Source organism: Gobio gobio (genome assembly GCF_949357685.1).
Source record: "Gobio gobio genome assembly, chromosome: 20".
Classification (NCBI taxonomy): domain Eukaryota; kingdom Metazoa; phylum Chordata; class Actinopteri; order Cypriniformes; family Gobionidae; genus Gobio; species Gobio gobio.
Window position 1 is genome coordinate 240,001 of NC_137113.1, and position 24,654 is coordinate 264,654.

At 46.9% G+C, this 24,654-nt stretch overlaps 1 protein-coding gene across 1 annotated transcript in view; it reads right to left on the reverse strand.

The window, feature by feature from the left end:
* LOC307116786 (poly(ADP-ribose) glycohydrolase) overlaps window positions 1-22,346 on the reverse strand; it is a 35,289-nt gene extending 12,943 nt beyond the window's left edge. The window contains exons 1-6 of the mRNA XM_079801158.1: window positions 21,612-22,346; window positions 16,788-16,942; window positions 7,776-7,855; window positions 7,588-7,648; window positions 7,443-7,518; window positions 7,052-7,199 (exon numbers count right to left, since the gene is read on the reverse strand). Coding sequence (XP_079657284.1) covers window positions 7,052-7,199; window positions 7,443-7,518; window positions 7,588-7,648; window positions 7,776-7,855; window positions 16,788-16,942; window positions 21,612-21,677 — 586 coding nt within the window. The 5' untranslated portion in view covers window positions 21,678-22,346. The remainder of the gene's footprint in view (window positions 1-7,051; window positions 7,200-7,442; window positions 7,519-7,587; window positions 7,649-7,775; window positions 7,856-16,787; window positions 16,943-21,611) is intronic.
* Between the last annotated feature and the right edge of the window lie 2,308 nt (window positions 22,347-24,654).

The following is a 24,654-nucleotide window of genomic DNA, read 5'->3' on the forward strand; positions in this document are numbered from 1 at the left end:
CACACAGAGCCTTTGAAGGTTGCAAGTTTCCTTGCAAATGTTAAGGGAAAGTCTGGCAAAATACCAAACAGCGGTGAAATATTATAGAGCTTGTTATTTATCTGACATGATTGCTAAAAATCCTCCATGTGAGCTCTTTGCTGTTATTAATAGACGGATCTGTCCAAGTACAAAGCCAAGCTTAACTTTATCATCGGCAACATGTGAGGTATTTTCAACGTTTTTTTGTAGAGAAATGGAATCAGAGCAATTTTTTCATCCATGATTGCTAACCCAGTGCTAACGGATTTAACTGAGTTGTATTCTTTTGGTCAGTTTGAACTGGTGTTACTTTCCGAGATTAGAAATCTCATTTTGTCCCTCTGATGCAGTTCACTGTCCATTCTTAAGAAAGGTGCTGATATTCTCAGCCCAAGTATTTGATCTGTAATTAATAGTAGTCTGCAAAATGGCATTGTACCAGTTTGCCTTAAGCAAGATATTGTTGAGCCCTATCTAAAAAAAAAAAACAAGTTTGGACCCATATGACTTAAAAAACTACTGACCAATTTCAAAATGACCTGCCAACTTTGAAAAAGTTGTGCTTAAACAAATATCCCCTTTCTTAACAAAGAATAATATTTAGGACAAATTTCAATCTGGTTTTAGGGGTGGGCACAGAATCAGCCCTTTTAAGGGTTGTTAATGATTGTTTTTTAATTACGGATGCAGGTGATCATGCAGCATTCATTTTATTAGATTTGTCAGCAGCCTTTGACACCATTGACCCCCAGATCCTTCTGACTCGCTTAAGGCAGTCTGTTGGTATTCAGGGGACGGCCTTAAAATGGTTTGCCTCTTATTTGGAATGTAGGTCTGTCCTAGTGAAGATTGGGAATAACTACTCTGCTCCATCACCTATTTCCTGTGGGGTCCCACAAGGGTCCATTTTGGGTCCCATCCTCTTTTCATTATATATGCTCCCGCTAGGTATGATATTTAAGAAGTATGGTATTTCTTACCACCTGTATGCAGATGACACTCAAGTGCACCTGCCGCTGAGGTCTGGTGGTAATGATTCAAATGCCATACTCCTTCCGTGACTGGAGGAAGTAAAGCTGTGGATGGCTGAAAATCTTGTTCAATTGAATGAAAACAAAACTGAAATTATTATTGTTGGTCGCACATCTGGTAGCCAAACAGTAAGCGATTACTTAGGCCCATGAAAGGGTACCAACAGGAACAAGTAAAAAACTTGGGAGTCTTTTTTGACTCATCCATCGTTTTCGATCGGCAGATAAAGACTGGTTCGTAATTGCTTCTTTTATTTAAGAGCAATAGCCAAATTGAAACCAATACTTTCAGCCAGCGACCTGGAAAAAGTTGTCCATGCTTATATTTTCTCTCGTTTAGACTATTGTAGTGCACTCTATGTTGGACCTGTCAAACACACATTGCCTGCTTGCAGCTTGTACAAAATGCTGCTGCAAGGTTGTTGATGAATGGTGGGAAAAAGGACCATGTTACTCCCTTATTAGCATCTCTAGGTTGGCTACCAATATATTTTAGGATACAGTACAAGATTTTGGTTTATGTTTTTAAAGCACTTCATGGAATGGTGCCAGAATACTTAGCTGAGCTTATCAAGCCCTAGAGTGCAGGTGTAAGTCTAAGGTCAGCAAACAAGTTTCTTTTAACTGTTCCTCATGCACGTCTCAAAATGAAAGATGATCATGCTTTCTTCTTTTATACTGCAATGTACAGCACTTTGGAACTACGGTGGTAGCTTGTAAGGTGCTATATAAATAAATAAACGAACGAACGAACGAACACTAGAGTGACTGTCTGAACACACACACACACACACACGCACGTAAGTCAGAACACGCGCAGCCGCCCTGACGTCACCCGCAGGAGGGCCGAGGCCACGGAGAGTCCAATCCAATCAGAGGATCCTGGCAGCCGCTCCGCTCCGGCCATCGATCCGAACGCCAGCCTCTCCGCAGATAAGCTCATTGTCTTTATTGGGAAGGAAATGAGATAAACGCATTCCTGCTGGGAAGAATTCCTCCTCGTGTGACCTTCAGAAGACGAGTGTGTGCTTTGTGTGGTGCAGCGTCTGTGTTCCTGCCCTCTGAAGTGTCTTCAGTAAACGATGCTGGAGAAACAGTTTAAAGGTCACGGGATGAATCTCGTCTGAGCGGAGCATCGGCCCTGGAGAACAGCAGCATCTCAGGCTTAATGTCAGGCTTTTGTCTCACACACTCGCATTCAGAGACGCCATTAAAGCCGCTCACATTCTGGAGATTCAGAGATCCACAGCGAAGGCTCTTTACTCTACTCTCATCCCGTTACTCTCCTCTCGTCCCGTTACTCTACCCTCGTCCCTTCACTCTACTCTCGTCCCGTCACTCTACTCTCGTCCCGTTACTCTACTCTCGTCCCGTCACTCTCCTCTCGTCCCGTTACTCTACCCTCGTCCCTTCACTCTACTCTCGTCCCGTCACTCTACTCTCGTCCCGTGACTCTACTCTCGTCCCGTTACTCTACTCTCGTCCCGTTACTCTCCTCTCGTCCCGTTACTCTACTCTCGTCCCGTTACTCTCCTCTCGTCCCGTTACTCTACCCTCGTCCCGTTACTCTACACTCGTCCCTTCACTCTACTCTCGTCCCGTCACTCTACTCTCGTCCCGTTACTCTACTCTCGTCCCTTCACTCTACTCTCGTCCCGTCACTCTACTCTCGTCCCGTTACTCTACCCTCGTCCCTTCACTCTACTCTCGTCCCGTCACTCTACTCTCGTCCCGTGACTCTACTCTCGTCCCGTTACTCTACCCTCGTCCCTTCACTCTACTCTCGTCCCGTCACTCTACTCTCGTCCCGTCACTCTACTCTCGTCCCGTGACTCTACTCTCGTCCCGTTACTCTACTCTCGTCCCGTTACTCTCCTCTCGTCCCGTTACTCTACTCTCGTCCCGTTACTCTCCTCTCGTCCCGTTACTCTACCCTCGTCCCGTTACTCTACACTCGTCCCTTCACTCTACTCTCGTCCCGTCACTCTACTCTCGTCCCGTTACTCTACTCTCGTCCCGTTACTCTACCCTCGTCCCTTCACTCTACTCTCGTCCCGTCACTCTACTCTCGTCCCGTGACTCTACTCTCGTCCCGTTACTCTACTCTCGTCCCGTTACTCTCCTCTCGTCCCGTTACTCTACTCTCGTCCCGTTACTCTCCTCTCGTCCCGTTACTCTACCCTCGTCCCGTTACTCTACACTCGTCCCTTCACTCTACTCTCGTCCCGTCACTCTACTCTCGTCCCGTTACTCTACTCTCGTCCCGTTACTCTCCTCTCGTCCCGTTACTCTACTCTCGTCCCGTTACTCTACTCTCGTCCCGTTACTCTACTCTCGTCCCGTCACTCTCCTCTCGTCCCGTCACTCTCCTCTCGTCCCGTCACTCTACTCTCGTCCCGTCACTCTCCTCTCGTCCCGTTACTCTCCTCTCGTCCCGTTACTCTCCTCTCGTCCCGTTACTCTCCTCTCGTCCCGTTACTCTCCTCTCGTCCCGTTACTCTACACTCGTCCCGTCACTCTACCCTCGTCCCGTCACTCTACCCTCGTCCCGTCACTCTACTCTCGTCCCGTCACTCTCCTCTCGTCCCGTTACTCTCCTCTCGTCCCGTTACTCTCCTCTCGTCCCGTTACTCTCCTCTCGTCCCGTTACTCTCCTCTCGTCCCGTTACTCTACTCTCGTCCCGTTACTCTCCTCTCGTCCCGTTACTCTACTCTCGTCCCGTCACTCTACCCTCGTCCCGTCACTCTACTCTCGTCCCGTCACTCTACTCTCGTCCCGTCACTCTACTCTCGTCCCGTCACTCTACTCTCGTCCCGTCACTCTACTCTCGTCCTGTTACTCTCCTCTCGTCCCGTTACTCTACTCTCGTCCCGTTACTCTACTCTCGTCCCGTCACTCTCCTCTCGTCCCGTTACTCTACTCTCGTACCGTTACTCTACTCTCGTCCCGTTACTCTCCTCTCGTCCCGTTACTCTCCTCTCGTCCCGTTACTCTCCTCTCGTCCCGTTACTCTACTCTCGTCCCGTTACTCTACTCTCGTCCCGTTACTCTCCTCTCGTCCCGTTACTCTACTCTCGTCCCGTCACTCTACTCTCGTCCCGTTACTCTACTCTTGTCCCGTTACTCTACACTCGTCCCGTTACTCTACACTCGTCCCGTTACTCTACTCTTGTCCCGTTACTCTACACTCGTCTCTTCATCTCTTTACTCTACTCTTGTCCCGTTACTCTACTCTCGTCCCGTTACTCTACTCTCGTCCCGTTACTCTACTCTTGTCCCGTTACTCTACACTCGTCCCGTTACTCTACACTCGTCCCGTTACTCTACTCTTGTCCCGTTACTCTACACTCGTCTCTTCATCTCTTTACTCTACTCTTGTCCCGTTACTCTACTCTCGTCCCGTTACTCTACTCTCGTCCCGTTACTCTACTCTCGTCCCGTTACTCTACTCTCGTCCCGTCACTCTACTCTCGTTACTCTACTCTCGTCCCGTTACTCTACTCTCGTCCCGTTACTCTCCTCTCGTCCCGTCACTCTACTCTCGTCCCGTTACTCTACTCTTGTCCCGTTACTCTACACTCGTCCCGTTACTCTACACTCGTCCCGTTACTCTACTCTTGTCCCGTTACTCTACACTCGTCTCTTCATCTCTTTACTCTACTCTTGTCCCGTTACTCTACTCTCGTCCCGTTACTCTACTCTCGTCCCGTTACTCTACTCTTGTCCCGTTACTCTACACTCGTCCCGTTACTCTACACTCGTCCCGTTACTCTACTCTTGTCCCGTTACTCTACACTCGTCTCTTCATCTCTTTACTCTACTCTTGTCCCGTTACTCTACACTCGTCCCGTTACTCTACACTCGTCCCGTTACTCTACTCTTGTCCCGTTACTCTACACTCGTCTCTTCATCTCTTTACTCTACTCTTGTCCCGTTACTCTACACTCGTCCCGTTACTCTACACTCGTCCCGTTACTCTACTCTTGTCCCGTTACTCTACACTCGTCTCTTCATCTCTTTACTCTACTCTCGTCCCGTTACTCTACTCTCGTCCCGTTACTCTACTCTCGTCCCGTCACTCTACTCTCGTCCCGTTACTCTACTCTCGTCCCGTTACTCTACTCTCGTCCCGTTACTCTCCTCTCGTCCCGTCACTCTACTCTCGTCCCGTTACTCTACTCTTGTCCCGTTACTCTACACTCGTCCCGTTACTCTACACTCGTCCCGTTACTCTACTCTTGTCCCGTTACTCTACACTCGTCTCTTCATCTCTTTACTCTACTCTTGTCCCGTTACTCTACTCTCGTCCCGTTACTCTACTCTCGTCCCGTTACTCTACTCTTGTCCCGTTACTCTACACTCGTCCCGTTACTCTACACTCGTCCCGTTACTCTACTCTTGTCCCGTTACTCTACACTCGTCTCTTCATCTCTTTACTCTACTCTTGTCCCGTTACTCTACACTCGTCCCGTTACTCTACACTCGTCCCGTTACTCTACTCTTGTCCCGTTACTCTACACTCGTCTCTTCATCTCTTTACTCTACTCTCGTCCCGTTACTCTAGGAGTAAAGCAGTAGTATTGTTTCCTGCAGTGAGTGGGACACTGGTGTGGTTTCCTGGCTGCAGATTGGTATCGGTGAGTCACTCATCTCCATATCTCACTAATGCCACAGCGGCAGACGCTCCGCAATCACAGGCAATTCAATTAACTAAAGCCACTTTGGCAAATTTCTGTACAGCTACAAGAAGATCCATTTACCCATCGATGTCCAAGAGCCGAGCGGGGAATATGATTTACACAGAGAGAGAGAGAGAGAGAGAGAGAGAGAGAGAGAGAGAGAGAGAGAGAGAGAGAGAGAGAGAGAGAGAGAGAGAGAGAGAGAGACTTTAATAAAGGAGATGTCGTGGCCCAGTGCATTAGCGGAGCGACTCCAGTCGGCTCTTAGAGCCGTAATTAATTCTGCCGGACTGTAATAAAGTTAAGAGCTGTAAGTGGCGGGGGGGGCGGCAAGGGGGGCGGGGCCTCAAGGTGACTCCATGGAGACGAGATGACGGGCAGCCGAGCCACAGGAATACTGATCAGATGAAGAGGACAAGCAGCCCTTCAGCCACTCACAGGCCCAGATTCAGATGATCATGTGATCTCTGCCAACTTCCCTGAAGTGTGTGTCTGCGTTTAGCCTGTTCCAGTGTGTGTGTGTGTGTGTGTGTGTGTGTGTGTGTGTGTGTGTGTGTGTGTGTGTGTGTGAGAGAGTGGGCATGTTTTTGTGAAATATCAGGACACAAATGTGTATAATGACATGGGTATGACACAGGTATTACAAAAAGAGGGTGAAATATGAGGACGTTCCCCATGTCCTCACTTTTCAAAATGCTTATAAATCACACAGAACAAGTTTTTTTTCACAGAAAGTGAACTGCACAGTCTCCTGTGAGGGCTAGGTTTAGGGGCAGGGGCAGTGTGTGTGTGTGTGTGTGTGTGTGATGGGTAGGTTTAGGGTCAGTGTAAGGGGATATAAAATACGGTTTGTACGGTATAAAAACCATTACGCCTATGGAATGTCCTCACATTTCACAAAAACAAACATGTGTGTGTGTGTGTGTGTGTGAGAGAGTGTGAGTGTGTTTATATGCATGTGTGAGAAATTAAGGATTTGTGCATTCCGGAAACATCATATCAACACAAACTTCTTTCTTTAAGGGATGGCGAGTAACCGCTTTAACACTGGAGTGAAGCTGAAGCTGCTCTTTCACGTCTGCGGGTTCAGATGTAACCATAACGTCACGCGTCTTCAGCGGAGTGTGTGTGTGTGTGTGTGTGTATGCGCCGTGACAGACAGCAATCAGAGACAGACGGAGAGTCTCAGCAGGGCTGATTACAGTCCTCACACACACTCCACAGGAGCCTCAGCGTGTCCGTGTGTGTGTGTGTGTGTGAGAGTGTGTGTGTGTGTGTGTCGGTGTGTGTGTGTGTGTGTGTCCGTGTGTGTGTTATACCTGTGATGATCAGACACTCGTTGTCCTCCAGCGCTTCAGTGAAGAGTCGAGCGGCGATGAGCTCCGGGTTTATCAGGAAACGGATTTCCTCCTGAACCAGACCAGAACCGGTCACTCCCCCCCCGACCAACCTGTTGGCAAAGTCCACCTGCAGAAAACACACACACACACACACACACACACACACACACACACACACACACACACACACACACACACACACACACACACACACACACACACACACACACACACACACACACACACTGATTTTCTGCAGTACAGTAATGAGGTTAAAAGTGTTTAATTGTAATGAAAAGCATGTGACGATGTCTTGATTTCCTTCTAAACATGAGGTCTTTGTGCGTGACCTTTGACCCGGGCGTGTCACCTGCAGCATGCCGCAGCCCTGCTCCTCGATGGTGCCGCTACAGCTGATGTGGAGTTTGCGGAACCGCTTCTCTGAGCTGCAAACACAGCAGAGGTTAGTGGCCTGTGGGAAAGGGAAGCGTGATGAGTGTGAGGGCCAACCTCACCTCGCCCACGAGGGCAGACGCCGCACACACTGGCGATGGTAAGTGATGAGACCGGTGGGCCCTCGGAGGAACAACACACACACACACACACACACACACACACACACACACACACACACACACACACACACAACATTAGTCCCGCAGCCGCGAGAGAACGACGTGTGTGACACCAAAGCCAAACTCACTGCTCTGTGTGATCCGCTCAAAGTAGCTCAGGAGGGTTTTCAGCTTCTCCTGTTTGCTCGGAGACGAACCTTCAAACAACCTGCAGAATAATAATAATAATAATAATAATAATAATTAATATGTTACATTTATATTACGCTTTTCTAAGCATTCAAAACGCTTTACATAGATGGGGGGAATCTCCTCAAACACCACCTGATGATGATGCGACGGCAGCCATATTGCTCCAGAACGCCCACCACACACACACACACACACACACACACACACTCCAGCTGATGGTGGAGAGGAGACGAGGGATGAAGCCAATCAGGAGGTGTTTCTCAATGTCAAGGGTTCTTCCTCTAGGACTGGTCCTTCCTCTTCCTCTAGGACTGGTCCTTCCTCTTCCTCTAGGACTGGTTCTTCCTCTTCCTCTAGGACTGGTTCTTCCTCTTCCTCTAGGACTGGTCCTTCCTCTTCCTCTAGGACTGGTTCTTCCTCTTCCTCTAGGACTGGTCCTTCCTCTTCCTCTAGCACTGGTCCTTCCTCTTCCTCTAGGACTGGTCCTTCCTCTTCCTCTAGCACTGGTTCTTCCTCTTCCTCTGGGACTGGTCCTTCCTCTTCCTCTAGGACTGGTCCTTCCTCTTCCTCTAGGACTGGTCCTTCCTCTTCCTCTAGGACTGGTCCTTCCTCTTCCTCTAGGACTGGTTCTTCCTCTTCCTCTAGGACTGGTTCTTCCTCTTCCTCTAGGACTGGTTCTTCCTCTTCCTCTAGGACTGGTCCTTCCTCTTCCTCTAGGACTGGTTCTTCCTCTTCCTCTAGGACTGGTCCTTCCTCTTCCTCTAGCACTGGTCCTTCCTCTTCCTCTAGGACTGGTTCTTCCTCTTCCTCTAGGACTGGTCCTTCCTCTTCCTCTAGGACTGGTTCTTCCTCTTCCTCTGGGACTGGTCCTTCCTCTTCCTCTGGGACTGGTTCTTCCTCTTCCTCTGGGACTGGTCCTTCCTCTTCCTCTAGGACTGGTCCTTCCTCTTCCTCTAGGACTGGTTCTTCCTCTTCCTCTGGCACTGGTTCTTCCTCTTCCTCTGGGACTGGTTCTTCCTCTTCCTCTGGGACTGGTCCTTCCTCTTCCTCTAGGACTGGTCCTTCCTCTTCCTCTAGGACTGGTTCTTCCTCTTCCTCTAGGACTGGTTCTTCCTCTTCCTCTAGGACTGGTCCTTCCTCTTCCTCTAGGACTGATTCTTCCTCTTCCTCTGGGACTGGTTCTTCCTCTTCCTCTGGGACTGGTCCTTCCTCTTCCTCTAGGACTGGTCCTTCCTCTTCCTCTAGGACTGGTCCTTCCTCTTCCTCTGGGACTGGTCCTTCCTCTTCCTCTGGGACTGGTCCTTCCTCTTCCTCTGGGACTGGTCCTTCCTCTTCCTCTAGGACTGGTCCTTCCTCTTCCTCTTGGACTGGTTCTTCCTCTTCCTCTGGGACTGGTTCTTCCTCTTCCTCTGGGACTGGTCCTTCCTCTTCCTCTAGGACTGGTCCTTCCTCTTCCTCTAGGACTGGTTCTTCCTCTTCCTCTAGGACTGGTTCTTCCTCTTCCTCTAGGACTGGTCCTTCCTCTTCCTCTAGGACTGGTCCTTCCTCTTCCTCTAGGACTGGTTCTTCCTCTTCCTCTAGGACTGGTTCTTCCTCTTCCTCTAGGACTGGTTCTTCCTCTTCCTCTAGGACTGGTTCTTCCTCTTCCTCTAGGACTGGTTCTTCCTCTTCCTCTAGGACTGGTCCTTCCTCTTCCTCTAGGACTGGTTCTTCCTCTTCCTCTGGGACTGGTTCTTCCTCTTCCTCTAGGACTGGTTCTTCCTCTTCCTCTAGGACTGGTCCTTCCTCTTCCTCTAGGACTGGTCTTCCTCTAGGACTGGTCCTTCCTCTTCCTCTAGGACTGGTCCTTCCTCTTCCTCTAGCACTGGTCCTTCCTCTTCCTCTAGGACTGGTTCTTCCTCTTCCTCTAGGACTGGTTCTTCCTCTTCCTCTAGGACTGGTCCTTCCTCTTCCTCTAGGACTGGTTCTTCCTCTTCCTCTAGGACTGGTCCTTCCTCTTCCTCTAGGACTGGTTCTTCCTCTTCCTCTAGGACTGGTCCTTCCTCTTCCTCTAGGACTGGTCCTTCCTCTTCCTCTAGGACTGGTTCTTCCTCTTCCTCTGGGACTGGTTCTTCCTCTTCCTCTAGGACTGGTCCTTCCTCTTCCTCTAGGACTGGTTCTTCCTCTTCCTCTGGGACTGGTTCTTCCTCTTCCTCTAGGACTGGTTCTTCCTCTTCCTCTAGGACTGGTCCTTCCTCTTCCTCTAGGACTGGTCCTTCCTCTTCCTCTAGGACTGGTCCTTCCTCTTCCTCTAGCACTGGTCCTTCCTCTTCCTCTAGGACTGGTTCTTCCTCTTCCTCTAGGACTGGTCCTTCCTCTTCCTCTAGGACTGGTTCTTCCTCTTCCTCTGGGACTGGTCCTTCCTCTTCCTCTGGGACTGGTCCTTCCTCTTCCTCTGGGACTGGTCCTTCCTCTTCCTCTAGGACTGGTTCTTCCTCTTCCTCTGGGACTGGTTCTTCCTCTTCCTCTGGGACTGGTCCTTCCTCTTCCTATAGGACTGGTCCTTCCTCTTCCTCTGGGACTGGTCCTTCCTCTTCCTTCAGAGGCTCCTCTTTAGCATTCGGAGAACAGGCTAGCAAGAGCACGTCATTACATCAGTGAAAAGGTCCGTTAGCCGTCAATAACGTCATTTGTATAATATCAATACGGTTGTAATTTGTACTGACATTTAAACGTTAAACTTTACTTATCCAAAAGTTTCCTACGCCCCATGAAGCCTTGAGTCAAAAGTGGGAGCGTCTTCCGGTTCGAAGTAAACAAGCGGGACTTTATGCATTTCCATCGTAGTTTATGCGCACGTCGAATCAGATAGAACATTTATCCGATTCAAACGACTGCATACATTTTTTATGTGCATTTATAGAATTCATTTGCATCTTGGCGTTTCCATTCAGCATTTTTTTTATGCAATAACGTTATCCCAAAATGCGCATAAAAATAGGTGGATGGAAACAAAGCTTATTGACCTTCAACAGTTGGCAGTCATTCCAGCTCTCCAAATTAGCTAAAGATGTGGGAACACGACCTAAACGAACTTTCCGAAGGGTGAAGCAGCAGTAACGTTACCTTTATCCTCCGCGGTAGTTGAAGAAGTCGTGTTGCGTACGGTAGCATTTTAAGCTGTTTTCTAGATTCAGTACCTGTGATGGTCAGGCGATGAGCAATTTGAAAAGCTCAGAGGTGTATCAGTATCTGTCGGAAACGATCAAAAGCGGACATTGAGCCGAGCCTGAGCTACACGTATCCCATCATAAGGCATGTGTTCCAGCACCAGAGACAGGTGAAGGACAGACAGCGGGTGCTCATGAATTACTGTGCGTTCACACCGCCGCCGGCGAGAGCGTCAAAGTGGCCGGAAGTCATTCATTCTCAATGGGAGCCCGCGGCGAGCTCCGGCGAGAGCGGCGCGGCGCGTCTTGGACGATTTGGGCGTCAAGGAGAGTTGAAGTCAGGTCAACTTTATGGTAATGAGCTATGACGCGGTTCGGCGGCAACCAATGGGAATGTAGAAGTGCTCCGCTTGAGATGATTCTAGAGAACGCAGTGCTGTAAACTTCGGTTCCTACCACATTAGTTCCTAAGCAAAATAGAGGAGGTTGATCACTGCTGGTGCGGCGGGTTTGATAAGAAGACGTGCAACATTATTTATCCACCACACAAATGGCTTTTAATTGGTTTATTTCGTTAGCAAACATGTAACTATAATTGTTAAGTTCTTTCCATCGATCTGCTTTTTTTAAACTTTCACATTTAAATGATTTCATGAGGTTATATTATACGGTTATACCCTACTTGTGGTCAGTCAGCACAAACGCCGGTCAACATGAATGTTTGCTTTGCAGCCCCTTTAAATGCCGCTTCAAAAAAGACCAAGCATTCGATCTACGTCAGAGCGGCAGCGCGTCCACGAATCTTTCTACAGCGTCGATGGCAGGGCGGCCAGAGCGAAGTTTGACGCTCTCGCGGCGGCGGAGGTGTGAACGCACAGTTAGGGCCAGGACACTGCTGTAGTCATGCAGCAGCACTTTGGTGGAAGGTCAGTAAAGTAAGGAAGGAGACGAAAATTGTATTGTTTATTGTATTGTGATATTATTAATTAACTAATAAATGTACTAAATTAAATGTTTAGTGTGTGTCATTCTGCAAATGTTGCTTCACAGTAACCTTCACTTAACCCTTGTGGCACCATCTGATAAAAAAAAAACAGAAAAAATGATCATTTTGAAACCTTGCCAATGATCCGAAAAACACCAGCCTCTCCACTAACTAGCACACAAAACACCATTGGAATACTACTAGCGGAAGCTGTACCCACGTTCTTATTTACAGTAGCGCCCCCCGGAAACAGGTGGATATTTACTACGGTTATAACAAATGTTTGGTAACGTTAACACTTACACTTGAAAGCATATTTTCCCGTTAACGCTCCAACTCCGCCAACGTCCGCTATTTTGTATTTTTTGAACAAGATAGCAAAAGGTGGACGCATAGGATTGTGGGTGATTTGAGAAGTCTACTCATATGCTTTCCTGTATATGGCATATTTTTCGAACGAAGGACTCAGACCTTTCCGAGGATCCTCGACATTGGAACAGCCCTTCGGCAGATGTCGATGACGTAGCATCCTCCAAATTCTGGCTTCCTAGAATCCTTCCTTGACATTGAGAAACGCCCACTATATGCGGATGATGAGGAGGCCAATGGGCACATGTGTCCAGGATGCCGGGGTTACACCCCTACTCTTTATCAAACCACATCCTGGGATTTGAATGACCACAGAGAGTCAGGACCTCGGTTTAACGTCTCATCTGAAGGACGGTGCTTGTTCCAGTATAGTGTCCCCATCACTGGGGCGTTAGGACCCACACACACCACAGGGTGAGCGCCCCCTGCTGGCCTCACACACACCACTACCAGCAGAAGCCCAGTGTTCCCAGGAGGTGAAGCCCAAACTGAGCCCTGCTTAGCTTCAGTGGGAAACCAGTCTGGGGCTACAGGGGGATATGGCTGCAGAACACACAGATGACATCATACAGAACACACAGATGACATCATACAGGACACACAGATGACATCATACAGAACACACAGATGACATCATACAGGACACACAGATGACATCATACAGAACACACAGATGACATCATACAGATGACATCATACAGGACACACAGATGACATCATACAGGACACACAGATGACATCATACAGAACAGATGACATCATACAGATGACATCATACAGAACAGATGACATCATACAGATGACATCATACAGATGTCATCTGTATGATGTCATCTGTGTGTTCTGTATGATGTCATCTGTGTGTTCTGGAAGTGGGGCGGCACTCACAGGTATGCAGAACCAGCATCTCTACATTTTACTCTTAAACTCTTGTCAGTCAGTCTCTCGTCCAGTCGTGTTTCAGTGAATCGTCCAGTCGTGTTTCAGTGGTCAGTGATTCGTCCAGTCGTGTTTCAGAGGTCAGTGAATCGTCCAGTCGTGTTTCAGTGGTCAGTGAATCGTCCAGTCGTGTTCCAGTGGTCAGTGATTCGTCCAGTCGTGTTTCAGTGGTCAGTGATTCGTCCAGTCGTGTTTCAGTGATCAGTGAATCGTCCAGTCGTGTTTCAGTGGTCAGTGAATCGTCCAGTCGTGTTCCAGTGGTCAGTGATTCGTCCAGTCGTGTTTCAGAGGTCAGTGAATCGTCCAGTCGTGTTTCAGTGGTCAGTGAATCGTCCAGTCGTGTTTCAGTGGTCAGTGAATCGTCCAGTCATGTTTCAGTGATCAGTGAATCGTCCAGTCGTGTTTCAGTGGTCAGTGAATCGTCCAGTCGTGTTTCAGTGGTCAGTGAATCGTCCAGTCGTGTTTCAGTGATCAGTGAATCGTCCAGTCGTGTTTCAGTGGTCAGTGAATCGTCCAGTCGTGTTTCAGTGGTCAGTGAATCGTCCAGTCGTGTTTCAGTGGTCAGTGAATCGTCCAGTCGTGTTTCAGTGATCAGTGAATCGTCCAGTCGTGTTTCAGTGGTCAGTGGATCGTCCAGTCGTGTTTCAGTGGTCAGTGAATCGTCCAGTCGTGTTTCAGTGGTCAGTGAATCGTCCAGTCGTGTTTCAGTGATCAGTGAATCGTCCAGTCGTGTTTCAGTGGTCAGTGAATCGTCCAGTCGTGTTTCAGTGATCAGTGAATCGTCCAGTCGTGTTTCAGTGGTCAGTGAATCGTCCAGTCATGTTTCAGTGGTCAGTGAATCGTCCAGTCGTGTTTCAGTGGTCAGTGAATCGTCCAGTCGTGTTTCAGTGGTCAGTGAATCGTCCAGTCATGTCCAGTCGTGTTTCAGTGGTCAGTGAATCGTCCAGGCGTGTTTCAGTGGTCAGTGAATCGTCCAGTCGTGTTTCAGTGGTCAGTGAATCGTCCAGTCATGTCCAGTCGTGTTTCAGTGATCAGTGAATCGTCCAGTCGTGTTTCAGTGGTCAGTGAATCGTCCAGTCATGTCCAGTCGTGTTTCAGTGATCAGTGAATCGTCCAGGCGTGTTTCAGTGGTCAGTGAATCGTCCAGTCGTGTTTCAGTGATCAGTGAATCGTCCAGTCGTGTTTCAGTGGTCAGTGAATCGTCCAGTCGTGTTTCAGTGGTCAGTGAATTGTCCAGTCGTGTTTCAGTGATCAGTGAATCGTCCAGTCGTGTTTCAGTGATCAGTGAATCGTCCAGTCGTGTTTCAGTGGTCAGTGAATCGTCCAGTCGTGTTTCAGTGGTCAGTGAATCGTCCAGTCATGTCCAGTCGTGTTTCAGTGGTCAGTGAATCGTCCAGTCGTGTTTCAGTGATCAGTGAATCGTCCAGTCGTGTTTCAGTGGTCAGTGGATCGTCCAGTCGTGTTTCAGTGGTCAGTGAATCGTCCAGTCGTGTTTCAGTGGTCAGTGAATCGTCCAGTCGTGTTTCAGTGATCAGTGAATCGTCCAGTCGTGTTTCAGTGGTCAGTGAATCGTCCAGTCATGTTTCAGTGGTCAGTGAATCGTCCAGTCGTGTTTCAGTGGTCAGTGAATCGTCCAGTCGTGTTTCAGTGGTCAGTGAATCGTCCAGTCATGTCCAGTCGTGTTTCAGTGGTCAGTGAATCGTCCAGGCGTGTTTCAGTGGTCAGTGAATCGTCCAGTCGTGTTTCAGTGGTCAGTGAATCGTCCAGTCATGTCCAGTCGTGTTTCAGTGATCAGTGAATCGTCCAGTCGTGTTTCAGTGGTCAGTGAATCGTCCAGTCATGTCCAGTCGTGTTTCAGTGATCAGTGAATCGTCCAGGCGTGTTTCAGTGGTCAGTGAATCGTCCAGTCGTGTTTCAGTGGTCAGTGAATCGTCCAGTCGTGTTTCAGTGATCAGTGAATCGTCCAGTCGTGTTTCAGTGGTCAGTGAATCGTCCAGTCGTGTTTCAGTGGTCAGTGAATTGTCCAGTCGTGTTTCAGTGATCAGTGAATCGTCCAGTCGTGTTTCAGTGATCAGTGAATCGTCCAGTCGTGTTTCAGTGGTCAGTGAATCGTCCAGTCATGTCCAGTCGTGTTTCAGTGGTCAGTGAATCGTCCAGTCGTGTTTCAGTGGTCAGTGAATCGTCCAGTCATGTTTCAGTGGTCAGTGAATCGTCCAGTCGTGTTTCAGTGGTCAGTGAATCGTCCAGTCGTGTTTCAGTGGTCAGTGAATCGTCCAGTCGTGTTTCAGTGATCAGTGAATCGTCCAGTCGTGTTTCAGTGGTCAGTGAATCGTCCAGTCGTGTCCAGTCGTGTTTCAGTGGTCAGTGAATTGTCCAGTCGTGTTTCAGTGGTCAGTGAATCGTCCAGTCGTGTTTCAGTGGTCAGTGAATCGTCCAGTCGTGTTTCAGTGGTCAGTGAATCGTCCAGTCGTGTCCAGTCATGTTTCAGTGGTCAGTGAATCGTCCAGTCGTGTTTCAGTGGTCAGTGAATTGTCCAGTCGTGTCCAGTCGTGTTTCAGTGGTCAGTGAATCGTCCAGTCGTGTTTCAGTGGTCAGTGAATCGTCCAGTCGTGTTTCAGTGGTCAGTGAATCGTCCAGTCGTGTTTCAGTGGTCAGTGGATCATCCAGTCGTGTTTCAGTGGTCAGTGAATCGTCCAGTCGTGTTTCAGTGGTCAGTGAATCGTCCAGTCGTGTTTCAGTGGTCAGTGAATCGTCCAGTCGTGTTTCAGTGGTCAGTGGATCATCCAGTCGTGTTTCAGTGGTCAGTGAATCGTCCAGTCGTGTTTCAGTGGTCAGTGAATCATCCAGTCGTGTTTCAGTGGTCAGTGAATCGTCCAGTCGTGTTTCAGTGGTCAGTGAATCGTCCAGTCGTGTTTCAGTGGTCAGTGAATCGTCCAGTCGTGTTTCAGTGGTCAGTGAATCGTCCAGTCGTGTTTCAGTGGTCAGTGAATCGTCCAGTCGTGTTTCAGTGGTCAGTGAGTCGTCCAGTCGTGTTTCAGTGGTCAGTGAATCGTCCAGTCGTGTTTCAGTGATCAGTGAATCGTCCAGTCGTGTTTCAGTGGTCAGTGAATCGTCCAGTCGTGTCCAGTCATGTTTCAGTGGTCAGTGAATCGTCCAGTCGTGTTTCAGTGGTCAGTGAATCGTCCAGTCGTGTCCAGTCATGTTTCAGTGATCAGTGAATCGTCCAGTCGTGTCCAGTCGTGTTTCAGTGATCAGTGAATCGTCCAGTCGTGTTTCAGTGGTCAGTGAATCGTCCAGTCGTGTTTCAGTGGTCAGTGAATCGTCCAGTCGTGTTTCAGTGGTCAGTGAATCGTCCAGGCGTGTTTCAGTGGTCAGTGAATCGTCCAGTCGTGTTTCAGTGGTCAGTGAATCGTCCAGGCGTGTTTCAGTGGTCAGTGAATCGTCCAGTCGTGTTTCAGTGGTCAGTGAATCGTCCAGGCGTGTTTCAGTGGTCAGTGGATCTGCACCTGCTGAAGTTGATGTCGGGATAGTTCCTGAACTCCGTCTTGCGGGAGTTGCGTCGAGGGAAGGTGCAGAAGAAGGCGTTGGCCAGCAGACTGGAGACCTGCTCCTGCGACAGCGTGACAGAGCGGCTGCGCCCGGACCTCAGCAGCGGGATCGGCTGCGGACACACACCACAGGAACTCATCTCACACACACACACCACAGGAACTCATCTCACACACACACACCACAGGAACTCATCTCACACACACTAAACAAACGAGAGCTCTGGACTTCACTGCTGTTTATGGGCAAAGGCGATGGCAAGGGTTTTACTGCATCATTTCTCAAGTGTTTAATCATTTAGAGCATTTTCATTCATAGAAATATTTCCTTTCCTACACACCACAGCGAGGGAGAAACTGGGCTCACACACACACACACACACACACACACACACACAGACACACACGCGACTGTGGGGATATTTATCCTTAACCTTTCACACTATACAGTCTTTAGGAACGGCAGGAAGGAGCAGGACTTTTACTTTTAATACTCAAATACAATAAAGAGATGCACAGTTAAACGATCAGCAGGAAATACAGCATCTCTTTATGATCTACATCACTTATTGAACTTATGGGGAAAAACTGAAAACAATAGAGCTTTCTCCAGTATATAAGCGCTCTCATTGGTGGAGGATCAGTGGGCGGAGACTAGATCAATCAATCAATGAGCGCTGGAGTGTTTTCATTGGTGGGGGATCAGTGGGCGGAGACTAGATCAATCAATCAATGAGCGCTGGAGTGTTTTCATTGGTGGAGGATCAGTGGGCGGAGACTAGATCAGTCAATCAATGAGCGCTGGAGTGTTTTCATTGGTGGAGGATCAGTGGGCGGAGACTAGATCAATCAATCAATGAGCGCTGGAGTGTTTTCATTGGTGGAGGATCAGTGGGCGGAGACTAGATCAGTCAATCAATGAGCGCTGGAGTGTTTTCATTGGTGGAGGATCAGTGGGCGGAGACTAGATCAGTCAATCAATGAGCGCTGGAGTGTTTTCATTGGTGGAGGATCAGTGGGCGGAGACTAGATCAATCAATCAATGAGCGCTGGAGTGTTTTCATTGGTGGAGGATCAGTGGGCGGAGACTAGATCAGTCAATCAATGAGCGCTGGAGTGTTTTCATTGGTGGAGGATCAGTGGGCGGAGACTAGATCAGTCAATCAATGAGCGCTGGAGTGTTTTCATTGGTGGAGGATCAGTGGGCGGAGACTAGATCGATCGATCAATGAGCGCTGGAGTGTTTTCAACAGATAAATCAGTTCTCGTACAGTTTTTGTGTTTACACGTGTGCACAATATCCGATCTGTGTGAGATATGAGCAAGACCTCATGTGTCAGCAGTGTGTGTAGTGATGGCCAAATGAAGCGTTTCGAAGCGTTATAGCTTTCTGATACAATGGTGTCGAAAATGGTTCATTACTCGAAGCTTCATTCAGACAGAAATTGCAGCACCATCTCCTGGTGAAGTAAATGTAATGCAACAAAGCTGACAACCATAAAATGCAGTCGGCTTATATGTTAACGGCCCGTTTATTACGTGTTTACCGAGGCCATCAAAGCTGAAACAGAGTTAGTGCTGTGAAACTCATTTAGGTGAATTTTACAGACACTGATGAATTTCATGTGTTCACCTTGATAATAAAACATTAAGCATGATGTATGTGTGTGTGTGTGTGTGTGTGTAATTATTTCTTTAGACTAGGACAGAAGATCAGACCAGCTTAAAAAAAGTTGGAAACCATCACAGAAATTCTAATGGTTTCTATAGTTTTTTCTAGCAGGGCAGTATCATGTGTGAAAGCTTTATCTTGTTTAGCTGTGGGAAGCAGAACTCTAGAACTTGTTAACTGGTGGGGCTGATATTTTTGTATGTTGAAAAGGATGTGCTTGTGTAACTGGTTGTACTTATATAATGTAGCAGAGGGTTTTTGAAGTTTCTGTCTTTGATGGATGTTTTTATGTAACAATGTTCATATGTTCTCTAATTAATAATAAAAAAAATAAACTCAATCCACTCTCCTCAACAATAACGCCAATCCAAACACCGATTACTAACCCACGGTGTTGCCATGGTTTGGCTTCACTTTCAAAAAAAATTCAGCCGCCAGGTTTCAAACCTGTCCACACTGGATTGGTCAAAGCAGTCAGGTGGTTCACTACAGGACTGGACCAGTGTGTGTGTGTGTGTGTGTGTGTGTGTGTGTGTGTGTGCTTCACTACAGGACTGGACCAGTGTGTGTGTGTGTGTGTGTGTGTGCTTCACTACAGGACTGGACCAGTGTGTGTGTGTGTGTGTGTGTGTGCTTCACTACAGGACTGGACCAGTGTGTGTGTGTGTGTGTGTGTGTGTGTGCTTCACTACAGGACTGGACCAGTGTGTGTGTGTGTGTGTGTGCTTCACTACAGGACTGGACCAGTGTGTGTGTGTGTGTGTGTGTGTGTGTGTGTGCTTCACTACAGGACTGGACCAGTGTGTGTGTGTGTGTGTGTGCTTCACTACAGGACTGGACCAGTGTGTGTGTGTGTGCTTCACTACAGGACTGGACCAGTGTGTGTGTGTGTGCTTCACTACAGGACTGGACCAGTGTGTGTGTGTGTGCTTCACTACAGGACTGGACCAGTGTGTGTGTGTGTGTGTGTGTGTGTGCTTCACTACAGGACTGGACCAGTGTGTGTGTGTGTGTGTGTGTGCTTCACTACAGGACTGGACAGGGTGTGTGTGTGTGTGTGTGCTTCACTACAGGACTGGACCAGTGTGTGTGTGTGTGTGTGTGCTTCACTACAGGACTGGACCAGTGTGTGTGTGTGTGTGTGTGCTTCACTACAGGACTGGACCAGTGTGTGTGTGTGTGTGTGTGTGTGCTTCACTACAGGACTGGACCAGTGTGTGTGTGTGTGTGTGTGTGTGCTTCACTACAGGACTGGACCAGTGTGTGTGTGTGTGTGTGTGTGCTTCACTACAGGACTGGACCAGTGTGTGTGTGTGTGTGTGTGTGTGCTTCACTACAGGACTGGACCAGTGTGTGTGTGTGTGTGTGTGCTTCACTACAGGACTGGACCAGTGTGTGTGTGTGTGTGTGCTTCACTACAGGACTGGACCAGTGTGTGTGTGTGTGTGTGTGTGTGTGCTTCACTACAGGACTGGACCAGTGTGTGTGTGTGTGTGTGTGTGTGTGTGTGTGCTTCACTACAGGACTGGACCAGTGTGTGTGTGTGTGTGTGTGCTTCACTACAGGACTGGACCAGTGTGTGTGTGTGTGTGTGTGCTTCACTACAGGACTGGACCAGTGTGTGTGTGTGTGTGTGCTTCACTACAGGACTGGACCAGTGTGTGTGTGTGTGTGTGCTTCACTACAGGACTGGACCAGTGTGTGTGTGTGTGTGTGTGTGTGCTTCACTACAGGACTGGACCAGTGTGTGTGTGTGTGTGTGTGTGTGCTTCACTACAGGACTGGACCAGTGTGTGTGTGTGTGTGTGTGCTTCACTACAGGACTGGACCAGTGTGTGTGTGTGTGTGTGTGTGCTTCACTACAGGACTGGACCAGTGTGTGTGTGTGTGTGTGTGTGTGTGTGTGTGTGCTTCACTACAGGACTGGACCAGTGTGTGTGTGTGTGTGTGTGCTTCACTACAGGACTGGACCAGTGTGTGTGTGTGTGTGCTTCACTACAGGACTGGACCAGTGTGTGTGTGTGTGTGTGCTTCACTACAGGACTGGACCAGTGTGTGTGTGTGTGTGTGTGTGTGCTTCACTACAGGACTGGACCAGTGTGTGTGTGTGTGTGTGTGTGTGCTTCACTACAGGACTGGACCAGTGTGTGTGTGTGTGTGTGTGTGTGTGTGTGCTTCACTACAGGACTGGACCAGTGTGTGTGTGTGTGTGTGTGCTTCACTACAGGACTGGACCAGTGTGTGTGTGTGTGCTTCACTACAGGACTGGACCAGTGTGTGTGTGTGTGTGTGTGTGTGCTTCACTACAGGACTGGACCAGTGTGTGTGTGTGTGTGTGCTTCACTACAGGACTGGACCAGTGTGTGTGTGTGTGCTTCACTACAGGACTGGACCAGTGTGTGTGTGTGTGCTTCACTACAGGACTGGACCAGTGTGTGTGTGTGTGTGTGCTTCACTACAGGACTGGACCAGTGTGTGTGTGTGTGTGCTTCACTACAGGACTGGACCAGTGTGTGTGTGTGTGTGTGTGCTTCACTACAGGACTGGACCAGTGTGTGTGTGTGTGTGTGTGTGCTTCACTACAGGACTGGACCAGTGTGTGTGTGTGTGTGTGCTTCACTACAGGACTGGACCAGTGTGTGTGTGTGTGTGCTTCACTACAGGACTGGACCAGTGTGTGTGTGTGTGTGTGTGTGTGTGTGTGCTTCACTACAGGACTGGACCAGTGTGTGTGTGTGTGTGCTTCACTACAGGACTGGACCAGTGTGTGTGTGTGTGTGCTTCACTACAGGACTGGACCAGTGTGTGTGTGTGTGTGTGTGTGTGTGTGCTTCACTACAGGACTGGACCAGTGTGTGTGTGTGTGTGTGTGTGTGTGTGTGCTTCACTACAGGACTGGACCATTGTGTGTGTGTGTGTGTGTGCTTCACTACAGGACTGGACCAGTGTGTGTGCTTCAGACGTCATTTTCACGTGACTAGTGACGTAATGATACAAGCAGTGGTTCATTGCAAGGACCGTTCGAGTTTGAAGCAAGCTTCGGAGCGTCGGTGTCAGACGTAACATCACTAAGTGTGTGTGTGTGTGTGTGTGTGTGTGGGCTCTGGTACCTGCGTGAGGAGGCTCGGCGCTCTCAATGCCAGCTGTGCCATGGCTGGAAGCAGCTTTCCAAACATCTGCTCCGCTTCAGATTCCTGCAGACCCTAGAAACACACACACACACACACACACACACACACACACAGAGTGAGACGGGCCGGTCGAGCTGTCCAGGCCCGGTGCGGTCATGGATCTCTCCACTCAAACTAAGCCTCTGGCCCTCCTCACTGATCCACTGTCACATGCGTCTCCTCATGGAACACAAACGATGTGCAAAAGACCCACTCAAGATGTGTTTCACAAGATTAACGGAATGCAGAGCTGATATAAAACATTGGATGACCAGTAATTTCCTGCAACTCAATTCAGAAAAAACTTAATTTTTAATTATTGGACAAAAAACCTCCACAAGTAGTGACCTAGAATACTGTCTAACACTTGATACTTGATGGTCAGTGAGGAACCTGGGTGTGCTCTTTGATACCAATCTCTCATCTGAAAGCCACGTTTCTACCATCTTAAAAATATCTCTAAATTACGGCTCATGCTCTCAATGCAAAACGCTGAACAGTGAGTTGATGCGTTCATGAGCTGTAGATTATTGTAATGTTGATGAGCTGTAGATTATTGTAATGTTGATGAGCTGTAGATTATTGTAATGTTCATGAGCTGTAGATTATTGTAATGTTCATGAGCTGTAGATTATTGTAATGTTCATGAGCTGTAGATTATTGTAATGTTCATGAGCTGTAGATTATTGTAATGTTCATGAGCTGTAGATTATTGTAATGTTCATGAGCTGTAGATTATTGTAATGTTGATGAGCTGTAGATTATTGTAATGATGATGAGCTGTAGATTATTGTAATGTTGATGAGCTGTAGATTATTGTAATGTTGATGAGCTGTAGATTATTGTAATGTTGATGAGCTGTAGATTATTGTAATGTTGATGAGCTGTAGATTATTGTAATGTTGATGAGCTGTAGATTATTGTAATGTTGATGAGCTGTAGATTATTGTAATGTTGATGAGCTGTAGATTATTGTAATGTTGATGAGCTGTAGATTATTGTAATGTTGATGAACTGTAGATTATTGTAATGTTGATGAGCTGTAGATTATTGTAATGTTGATGAGCTGTAGATTATTGTAATGTTGATCAGCTGTAGATTATTGTAATGTTGATGAGCTGTAGATTATTGTAATGTTGATGAGCTGTAGATTATTGTAATGTTCATGAGCTGTAGTTATTGTAATGTTGATGAGCTGTAGATTATTGTAATGTTGATGAGCTGTAGATTATTGTAATGTTGATGAGCTGTAGATTATTGTAATGTTCATGAGCTGTAGATTATTGTAATGCTGATGAGCTGTAGATTATTGTAATGTTGATGAGCTGTAGATTATTGTAATGTTGATGAGCTGTAGATTATTGTAATGTTCATGAACTGTAGATTATTGTAATGTTGATGAGCTGTAGATTATTGTAATGTTCATGAACTGTAGATTATTGTAATGTTGATGAGCTGTAGATTATTGTAATGTTGATGAGCTGTAGATTATTGTAATGTTGATGAGCTGTAGATTATTGTAATGTTGATGAGCTGTAGATTATTGTAATGTTGATGAGCTGTAGATTATTGTAATGTTGATGAGCTGTAGATTATTGTAATGTTGATGAGCTGTAGATTATTGTAATGATCATGAGCTGTAGATTATTGTAATGTTGATGAGCTGTAGATTATTGTAATGTTGATGAGCTGTAGATTATTGTAATGATCATGAGCTGTAGATTATTGTAATGTTGATGAGCTGTAGATTATTGTAATGTTGATGAGCTGTAGATTATTGTAATGTTGATGAGCTGTAGATTATTGTAATGTTGATGAGCTGTAGATTATTGTAATGTTGATGAGCTGTAGATTATTGTAATGATCATGAGCTGTAGATTATTGTAATGTTCATGAGCTGTAGATTATTGTAATGTTGATGAGCTGTAGATTATTGTAATGTTCATGAGCTGTAGATTATTGTAATGTTGATGAGCTGTAGATTATTGTAATGTTGATGAGCTGTAGATTATTGTAATGTTCATGAGCTGTAGATTATTGTAATGTTCATGAGCTGTAGATTATTGTAATGTTGATGAGCTGTAGATTATTGTAATGTTCATGAGCTGTAGATTATTGTAATGATCATGAGCTGTAGATTATTGTAATGTTCATGAGCTGTAGATTATTGTAATGTTCATGAGCTGTAGATTATTGTAATGTTCATGAGCTGTAGATTATTGTAATGATCATGAGCTGTAGATTATTGTAATGTTCATGAGCTGTAGATTATTGTAATGTTGATGAGCTGTAGATTATTGTAATGTTGATGAGCTGTAGATTATTGTAATGTTGATGAGCTGTAGATTATTGTAATGTTGATGAGCTGTAGATTATTGTAATGTTGATGAGCTGTAGATTATTGTAATGTTGATGAGCTGTAGATTATTGTAATGTTGATGAGCTGTAGATTATTGTAATGTTGATGAGCTGTAGATTATTGTAATGTTGATGAGCTGTAGATTATAGTAATGTTGATGAGCTGTAGATTATTGTAATGTTGATGAGCTGTAGATTATTGTAATGTTGATGAGCTGTAGATTATTGTAATGTTCATGAGCTGTAGATTATTGTAATGTTGATGAGCTGTAGATTATTGTAATGTTCATGAGCTGTAGATTATTGTAATGTTCATGAGCTGTAGATTATTGTAATGTTGATGAGCTGTAGATTATTGTAATGTTGATGAGCTGTAGATTATTGTAATGTTGATGAGCTGTAGATTATAGTAATGTTGATGAGCTGTAGATTATTGTAATGATCATGAGCTGTAGATTATTGTAATGATCATGAGCTGTAGATTATTGTAATGTTGATGAGCTGTAGATTATTGTAATGATGATGAGCTGTAGATTATTGTAATGATCATGAGCTGTAGATTATTGTAATGTTGATGAGCTGTAGATTATTGTAATGATCATGAGCTGTAGATTATTGTAATGTT